We start from the raw sequence: 9,677 nt of genomic DNA, 5'->3' as shown, positions 1-9,677 counted from the left end.
TTGAAAGTCCTATTGAAGAAGGGTAAAATGGTAATTTTGACACGTGAAAATTTGGTATCACGACACAAGCATAAAACAATTGTTGTTGTTATATGCATATATGATTGACATGTGGGCGACAACAAATTTTATGATACAATAAACTTGAAGAAGTCAAGTTATTTATTATCATACCAATAAAATCCTTTTAGCATGTTAGTCCTTTAACCAACTGTCAGTAAACATAACAACATCATGTGGTCCATCTTTTCATGCAGCAGGTCAATCTTGACATGCAGGTAATTATTCGGCCTAAACAAACTCATGACTTCCTCCCCCTACCCCTCCAGTTTTTTTTGTTGCGGCCTACAAGTTCATCAGTGAAGCATTCTTCGTCTATTGCGTGTATAATAAATTAACTAATAAAGTAATACAGTTTTATATTTTTTATTTCACAATTAACATCACAATGAGGACATCATTTTACCTGATTGTATTTGTGCCTCATGAGATCTGTGAGAAACTTGCCGATCCACTTGTACGCCTCCATGTAGCTTGGGACTGCCGATCCACTCCACCACTTTCTCAATCCTTAATATGTTTAACATGCCAACGACGTCAATTCAAGTCCTTGTTTGAGGTGTTAATCCTTAGTTGCCAATTTTTCCTGGTATTAGTTCACTAAGCCCTGATTATCTTAGCAACTAGTCCCCCATTCTATGATGTCACAATGTTCATGCATAACAGTAAGACATTTCTTTTCAAACAACTAATCACCTTCCCACCTAGTTTTGCGTCTTCCGCCCACAACCTTCCATAGGGTACCCAAACCACTTGCACTCAACAACTACAAGCAACAAATTTATGAAGAAAGAAACAAAACTGGAGATCATACCTCGTACGTTACCAATTGACAAAGAATCTGCCTCCTTTAGTCTTGAAGCATTTTCTCAATATTAATTCCCATCTGCAAGCCTTGGAACTTCTTGGATGATAGAAGGTCTCTCAATAAAAGCCAGGTCGACGATGTGTTCCCACATCCATATCTACACCACGTGTTCATTGACAAATTAACTAAGCTCTGAGAAATCAACATAACACCAATGATAGCTGAAGGAAATAAAATTGCTGAAAATGAAAATTTACCTATACAATTCACCAAAAACCACCTACACTATCATTTCTATGGCTCCCACATAACTGGTTGTATAAGTGGGTCAATGTAGTTGTGCCCCATGCATAGTCATCCGCCGCATTAAGGCCTTAATTAAATTGGATATATTTGGTGTGAACCCTCCCTTCAGATATGACAGCGAACGGATAGTGGCCAATGAAGGTCATGATAAATGCCCACAACTCTGTGTGCTGCTGGTTCCCTTGGGGTGGTGTAGTGAAGGGCTTCTTTTCAAAATACTTACTCGGCTTTCCAAGCTGCAGACTTCCATCTGCTTCACCCTTTAGAAGGGACTTTCACTTATTTGTTTTAAACCCCAAGCAGTTCGACCACATGACAGACATGCAATCATACTGCATGTGCCCAACCACTGGTTTTCTCATAGAACTTGAGACCTGTGATATGGTATACATCTTCAAAAGAAATTGTCATCTTAAATTCTTCAAACCTGAACGTGTTGATATCTAGGTTCCAATATTTGGACAATGGTACTCTAATAAGAATTCTGCCAAAATTCGTGGTCTTCGGGCAATCCTTTAAGAATTCATGTAGTTTGAGGTATCATTATAGAAGACACTCAGTTGACATGCAAAAAACTTTGCTCCTTTATATTAAATAAAGAGAACAACGGTTTGTTAAGGTCGCTCATAGGGGCCACAATTTGCTAAGGTTTTGGTATCGATAGCATAAACCGTCACCAGATCGTAGCCAATAGCACTCGAATCTGACACTAGAAAGACATATAAAGTTACTGTGCTATTATTATGAACAATTTCAAGAGTTATTGGTTTGTCATCATTAAGATAGCAGGCTGGTACCACTTCGAGAAAATGTGATATGGAAACACTTAAGCTAATGTAAGAAAAAAATTAACAAAACCTTCGAGCTACCGGAATTACCGATGTGTTACCATTAAAGATAGTGGTTTGATATCAGAAAAAACACCTATAGTTATTTTAAAGCTACTATAAACAGCATTTATAATTATCGGTACGTTGCAACAACAAAATATTTCAACAACGAAAGAATAATATACAGAAAACACGCACGCGGACCCTCTTCTTCCATTTTGAGCCCGTTTGACTCTGCCTTCCTCTTTCCCTTTACTATTATCATGTCCATCTTCTTTGGACGTCTCCTCAAGCGTCTTCCCTTGGAATGTCACCTCATGCTCAGACTATGTTTGCCTTTATTTCTCGTGATCTTAATCCGTACACCTCGTTTCGCCTTTGGATGGCGCCGGGAATGTCTTTGCTCCCTTCGTTGCTTCCTTCCCGCTATTGTAATAAATAATCAAATTGTTCGAATAAAAATAACAAACTTACGCTAGCAGCAGCACACGAAGAAACCGTGGGTAAAACACTGCTGCCTTGACAACTAAGGTTACTTCACCAAGCTCTCCTTCTCTCTTGACAAAGTAACTACTCTTCTATACTCTCTCCAAGTCCGGAGAAATAGCTTTGGACGACAACGCTCTCCTTCTAGTGCTTCGACCTTTTGCGCAACACCCATCTTCAGTAGGGGCAGAATTGTGTGACGAAATCGAGGTGTCCTAACACCGGGCTTTGAGTCTTTGACGCTGTCCAAGGAAAATTGGAATGAGGGGATCGGTTTCCGATTGAACCGACTCGGCCGCGACATGGGGATGGTCGATCACCGAACATTGAAATGTGGTGCAGGGGATCTTCCGCTTTTTATTCCTTTTATCTGGGTACCTTGAGAGGTAAGCTGGCCCAACTGGCGACTGTTAGCAGGTTTATCGCTTGTTCCATTTTCGCAAGCTCTCGCCGATGCATCCTTGAACTGCCTTGGCTCATCGGGTATCATCTTCCAGATCTCGCGCGCTGTGGAAGTGGAGTAGAAGAAGTTGAGATGGCGATGGGAGAAGACGGTTTGGGTGCTACCTCCCTCGTGGCGGGCGATGGAAACATCAAATTCTGCTTGTTCTTTCCGCCGAAGGCCATCATCTCCTCAAAACCTTGTATAAGAAGCATCAGCACCGTCGCCTTACCCAGCGTTCCCCGTCGCAGTTAGTGGTCCAAAAGCGGAAAGGAGGAGGGAAACTCCGCTTGCTTTTCTTTCTCTCCTTCGTGTCTGGCGACCCTCGTCTCTCTCTCTCACTTCTCGTCTTTCCTCAGGTTGGGTTTTTTTCGAGAAGGCATTATTGACTCCTAGGCTTTGCGAAGCGGTGACCTTCAACGGCTGTGTAAGTGTCGCGGTATATTTGTGCAGGGCAGGGTTCTCCAATTTAGGGTTGAACGGGGAAGCATGCTAGCGGAGTGGGATGGTTGTCTGATCCGAAACTGTTGTTTGGTCGGTTAATCGGCGAATTTTGATTTCCTTTTGTCATATTGTTGACGTTACGCTGCGAATTTTGCTCGAAATCATGGATTTCTGCCGCCAGTTTTTCTTATGAGCATGAGAAAGGCTGTGGAGGTTTGTATGAATCGGTCGACGTGGAGAATGCGGAGTCCAGCAACCTCTCGGGATTCAGACGGTTTTCTTGGTTGGGACGTGGTAGCAAATTGACTTGCCCTTTTTGGAGTTTGAGGGAGGAGGACCTCGTGAATTACCATTTTCTGATGTTCAAAAATTGTAGAGCAGGCGCTGTTAGCGATTGGAGACGGTCATGAGAGAAACTGCAGCAAAGGCCATACTTCGTGGAGTTCGGGCGCTGGGTCATCGTTCGGTGGAAATTAGGGAAGATGGTAAACAATTCATCTTCTTCTGCTCCGTCTGTCTTACACCTTGCTACAGCGACTCTGCATTGTTCGATCATCTGGGAGGAAGCCTTCACTCGAGAAGGTATGCTGCGGCAGAACTCACGCTTCTCGGTTCGAACCCTTGGCCTTTTAATGATGGCGTTTTTTTCTTCCATGACCTGGACGAAGAGAAACAACTTCATATTACGAATTATAGTGAACATAAATGTAACGCAAGTTCTGCACAGCTTCTTTTAACCAATCATAAACCTGATTCAAGTGCTGATCAAAATGCCTCGCAGCTTGTCCTTGGCAACAAGGGAGATAATTCGAGTGCTTATGGGAATGTAATCCCTGCGTCAGATTTACTTGAGCAGGTCTCCTGTGTAGGGGATGCAAGTCTCCAAATTGAGTCAAATGGTCATGATAAAAAACTTAAAATGTCAGAACGTCAGGAGGTAGGCAATCTGGTGATTTCACGAGTTTTGTACGGGGAAGAACTTTCCAGCCTATGGGTCAATTTTCTTGGCTGTGGTGGTATCAGCATTAGGGCCTCAAAGGGTGACGGGATAAGTAAGATATGGTGTGCTTGGTTAGGTCAGGACTATAAAAGTGATACTTATGGGGATGTTGCTACACCTGACTGTGATTTTGCTGTTGTTATTTTCCCATACTCAGATGACCTTGGTAGGGAAAGAATTGGAAGTGATCTAAATCCATTCTGTATTTTTGATGGAAGAACTAAGGATGCGGGCGAAAATGGAGTGAAGAGAAAAGGTTCATTTTGTGGGCAGTCTGACAGCCTCCCAGGTTCATCAGCTGGTTCTTCTGGTGACAGTCGTGCGGTTTTTGACAGTTCATCCAATGAAGCGACATGTTTACCAGGAAATAATTGCAGTCTCGTCTTAGCATCTGATGTATATGAAGAAAGGATACAGCAGGAAAGGGTATTCTCAAACAAATCTGTGAGAAAGGAACTAAGAAGAAGACAGCGATTGGCGTCCGAAAGATTATGTGGTATTTGCCAGCAAAGGATGCTCCGAGGTAAGGACGTTGCGACACTTTTGAATAAGAAGACTGGAAACCTTGCTTGCAGCAGCAGAAACACACATGGGGTAAATCCATCCTTAAACTCTTCACTATCATCCGTTGCATTTTTTTTTGTTGATCTTATTGTAATGGTAGCTTTTAGGTTGACTCACTTGGCTAATTAATATTTTTAAATCAATGTTCAGGCCTTCCATGTTTTTCACATATCATGTCTTATTCATTGGATTCTTTTCTGCGAATCAAAAGTATGGCATAGCTCAAAATCCATAAGTGGAAGAAGAAATGCAGTATCCAAGAAGCAACTTGCAGTTGAGTCTGGTGCACAACGAGCACCAAATGGGAACTCAACTTTCAGCACAATCTCTTCTGTTTTTTGTCCTGAGTGCCAGGGTTCTGGTCTCAAAGTTGAGGATGTGCTGGAGGTCCCAAAGATGCCACTTTCTGAGGTTTTCTCTCTATCTTATCTGTTAACATTCGTGCGCTTAGTCTTCTATCTATTCGTCAATGCTTCTACCCTTGGCAATTCTGTTTAAGCTGGAGTAGCAGTCATTTTAACTCTTATTTGTTGCACTTGCTGATATCTTTTTCATTTTCAGATGTTTGTCTGTGTAATAAATACAATCCAGTCCCAGAGGGCATGGATGGATCATCCAGAAGTTCTGGATAAATGCTCAACAGGCCTCTACTTTAAGGAGAACATTAAGGTCTCACCTTCAAGGTTTTTGAGTTGGCATTTGTTGAGAAACTAACTACTGATCCAAAAATATTTCTGTGCTTGCAGGGTACAACGTTGCTTCTGAAATTGCTTTACTTTTACCGGGCTGATAGCTAGTATTACATGATCCCTGTCTATATACAAGGTCCTACATTGACCGGTTTCTGTTTCCCGTAACAATCACAGTAGGTTTGCTAGATGTATCATTAAGTCCATGCTAATGCATGTAAGCATAGGTAGGATTCAGTCTTGTATCATCGTTGCACATTTTGCCCTTTGTAGGTGCATCCTTCGTCTATGGGCCAGTGTAATCACTGAACAGTTGTAAATAATTCGGTTTCTGTTAAATGAGGGTTTTATTTCATTCTTGATGTTCATTCACAAACATTTCAATCGGCCGCTAGGATTGCTGAACCTTTTTATTTTTATTTTTTTTCCATGGGTTAGCCACATTGCCTGGTATCATGATTTCTCATATTCCATATTTAAATCATTTCTTGGGCATGGATTCATATACGTGTTTCTTAGGAAAGATGAATAATCAGATAGATATCTCTGTTGACTCTTGCATATCAAAGTTACCAGATTTCTCCTGTTCCAGATTTAAGGTGTTAATTGGAGATGGATTCACATGTATATTCCCAAGGAAAGATGAATAAAAATATAGATATCCATCTTAACTTCGGCATATCAAACTTATCATTATTTCCTATTGATTGATCTAATTGCTTAAGCCCTCCCCACTGCCATCTATCTAATTAGCCGCACTTGTTTTAGATAGCTAGACACAGTGACATAAGGAGACATAAAATTTCAAGAGACTAAAAGATGCAATGATTTTGTATGTTCGAGCTTAAAATCATTAAAGAAGAGGAAAACCTTGTGTATGCTTAATTGAAGCTTCTGTTTTTGAGCCGATCTCTCTCTTTCTCTCTGCTTCTTATTTGGTGGTGCACAGGTGCAGAGAATAATAGTCTAATGAAAAAACAGGGATTGTGTAACTGGGACCTGGTTTGGTTTCCTTTAGGTTTGATTTCTTCCCATTGGCAAATTTAGCCAAATTTTAGTATGTCATGCAATACTCAATACTCAAGCACCATGCAAGTAGTCAGTTTATGGTAGTTACCTGCAGCCTCTTACTGCACACAATTTGTTTCATCGCCTGGATATAATGCAATGTGATCCATTGGAATGGCACCTAGATTTTAGGTTAAAGATAGGATGTGTAAATAGGATAAAAGAAGTAGTTGTGCCTACCCTCATGTTCCACTATGCTATATCCATGTGTGTCTTTGGTAGAACATGATCACTATCTTATTGTTTCAATGCAACCACCTTGTCTAGAAATAAGAACAATTGCAGTTAGGCCTTTCCAATCGTGTGAAGTTCATGACCTTGAAAACCTAGCACTTGAGGGTTGTGGACGCCTTGGTGAAAGAAACCCTAGAGTGGAGGAGGTTTGATCTCAGCCAAGGGAGTTGCCCACGGTCAAAAACTGGGCAGACCTTTGTGGACCTTTGTGGTTAAGAGTTGGAGAGTGACAAAGGAACTGTTCATTTGATACTAGTTCAATTTAGATATACTAGATCCATGTATTTGATTTATCTATGTGGTTTTTCATTTATTTTATGTATAAGATTGAGTTTAGACCTTGTTACTGTAGTTGTGGATACGAGGTTCAATTAATTAGGAAAGTTCTATTTGGAGGAGAAAGAGAGGAAACCGATAATAAAGGAAAATTAAGGTTTTGTTCATCATCAATTAACTCTAAACAAAAGAAAAAGAAGCTTTTTTAGAAGGCCTAAACCCTATATCCGAATTGAATCTCGAGTCTACTAAACAAAAAGTCCAAACTCAAAATAATATCAATGCCAAATGAAATTAAATCTGAAGCCTAATTAGAATCGAGTCTGGGATCTAACCTATCTTTAAACCTTACTGTGTCGATCTCCCCAGGTTGAAGACTTCGGCTCCTGACGAAGATATGTGCTCAGATCGGCAGAAGATGAATAGTGATGGGATGAGTCGCTGTGACCTTCCTTGAGTATGCATGCATAGTAAGCCTTTCCATGTCGAAACGAGCCTACAATAGAACCCTTGACCTCAATCGCCTGCTCTTCGTTGTGTTGGTTGTTGGCTTGATGTCCGTGAAGCAGCAGCCTGTATATTTGTAGCTTCTACTAGTTGCTCAGCTTCTGATAAGTTAATTGCATCACAGTGGGGATATAAATCCGTTACTTTAGAGATGAGTGAAACGTGCCAATCCTTGGGAAGCTCAAGAAGTTATGCATTACGCTCCAGGATCCGGTAAAAATCATACTTATGAGGGCTGAACTTATGAAAAATGCCAATAGAGAAATGCGCTGAACGTGAGTATACCCGGACAAGCTCCCTTGCATCAAAAGTAACCTCTCGCCTACCTGGTCAACTTATGCCTTATAGGACTCATAGCTCTCCTGCAGCTTTTGTTTGACTTGATAATATATATCATGCATGTACGCTATAGCATCTAAGGTTTAAGGGTTTACATCAACAGAAGGGGACACAAGAACCAATCAACCACATGAGCAGGTGAACGCACAATATGAAGGGAGACCAGTGGAGTGGTTTACAGAATTGTTATTGGCAAACTCGACTTGGGGCAATACTAAATCTCAAGTGATGTGATCACCAACTAGGCAACAGAGTAGGTTGCATAGGGTGCGGCTGACCACCTCCATCTGACCGTCAGTTTGAGGGTAATAGATAATACTAAACTGCAACTTGGGCTTGAGCAATGCCTGCAACGATTTCCAAAATTGACTCGTGAAGAGCGTATCACCGTCAAAGGTGATGCGACATGGTAGACCATGAAAAAGGACAACATTCTTTAAGTAGCATGATGCGACTAACGGAACATTAGTGGTACGCTTGTAGGGAGTGAAAACTACTATCTTAAAAATTCGGTTGATAACAACCATGATGGAATTTAAACCACACACATCCTTAGGAAGCCTTACAACTAAATCCATGGAAATTTGAGATAAGTAAAGATGTGTAAAAACCACTATTCTGATGTTGGCCCTTAGCCATCCAGTAAGCTCGACAATGGTTGACAAATTTAGCCACATTTTCTATATATTGGGCCAGTAATAATGCCTTTCAAGTAAAACATGGATCTTTTCATGACCAAAATGTCCCAACAACCTTTCCCAATGAAGTTTAGAAATTAACTGTAACCGAAGGGAGCCCATGAAGTTTAGAAATTAACTGCAACAAAAAGGAGGAGCTGTGGATATACAATTTATTTCCCCGAAAAAGAAAACTATTGTGAATGCAGAAAATTTGTTTGAAATATTAACTTTTGCAATGCACCTTTTCCGTGCTTTTGTAAAGTCGAGATTGACATCATATACCTCCTTACAACCCTCAAAGCCAATAGCATTGGCTGACATAGTGATAAAGAGACCATTTTTCTTATTAAGAACATCTGCAACCTTATTAAGAGTATCAAACTGATGTTTAATAAAAAAATATGTACTCTTGTAGGAAACTAACTCACTTTGCATGTGGGGTACTATGCTTTTGATTTTTCAAAAACTTTATTGCCTCATAATCTGTGTATAAAACATACTCCTTGGAATTCAAGTGGTTATGCTAATAGCGCAAGGCATGCACTGCAACGTAAAACTCTAAAACATATGTGGAATAATAACATTTGGTTTGAGTTAACTTTTCATTGTAAAATGCAATTGATTTTCGATTTTGGCTCAAGACAACACCAATACCCACATTAAAAGTGTCACACCCCAACACTTTTACCCCCAAATAATTTTTTTTTCTTTAAAAACATAAAAAGTCAAGGTGCAATGACACATCAATTAAAAAGGAACTATCACATCAAAATGATAATGGGGTAAACATTTCATTATGTAGTAAATTCAGTTCATATAAAATCACTTTATATTTCTCAATAACACACATGAGAAAAATGATTCAAAACCACAATATTGATTACTAACAAAAACAAGATGTCAATGATACTCCAAAACATGATCTGCCGACACGACAATAGGCA

The 9,677-nt window shown here is 40.2% G+C and overlaps 1 protein-coding gene across 1 annotated transcript; it reads left to right on the top strand.

The window, feature by feature from the left end:
* The first annotated feature begins 2,681 nt into the window (after nt 1–2,681).
* LOC116266236 (uncharacterized) lies at nt 2,682–5,984 on the top strand. The gene is made up of 5 exons (XM_050081014.1): nt 2,682–3,291; nt 3,386–4,970; nt 5,091–5,351; nt 5,502–5,609; nt 5,687–5,984. The coding sequence occupies exons 2-5, from the start codon at nt 3,783–3,785 to the stop codon at nt 5,735–5,737; spliced, it is 1,608 nt and encodes a 535-aa protein (XP_049936971.1). The 5' UTR covers nt 2,682–3,291; nt 3,386–3,782; the 3' UTR covers nt 5,738–5,984.
* The last annotated feature ends 3,693 nt before the right edge of the window (nt 5,985–9,677 follow it).

This window comes from Nymphaea colorata, chromosome 12 (genome assembly GCF_008831285.2).
Source record: "Nymphaea colorata isolate Beijing-Zhang1983 chromosome 12, ASM883128v2, whole genome shotgun sequence".
Taxonomy (NCBI): domain Eukaryota; kingdom Viridiplantae; phylum Streptophyta; class Magnoliopsida; order Nymphaeales; family Nymphaeaceae; genus Nymphaea; species Nymphaea colorata.
Note: the sequence above shows the minus strand (reverse complement) of the source record. Positions and strands in the feature narration are given on the sequence as shown.

Excerpts from the sequence above, each read along its gene's own strand:
- LOC116266236 (XM_050081014.1), top strand. The coding sequence starts at position 3,783 with ATGAGAGAAACTGCAGCAAAGGCCATACTTCGTGGAGTTCGGGCGCTG. Across the intron at positions 4,971-5,090 it reads GCAGCAGAAACACACATGGG|GCCTTCCATGTTTTTCACAT; the intron begins GTAAATCCATCC and ends ATCAATGTTCAG. Across the intron at positions 5,352-5,501 it reads CAAAGATGCCACTTTCTGAG|ATGTTTGTCTGTGTAATAAA; the intron begins GTTTTCTCTCTA and ends TTTCATTTTCAG.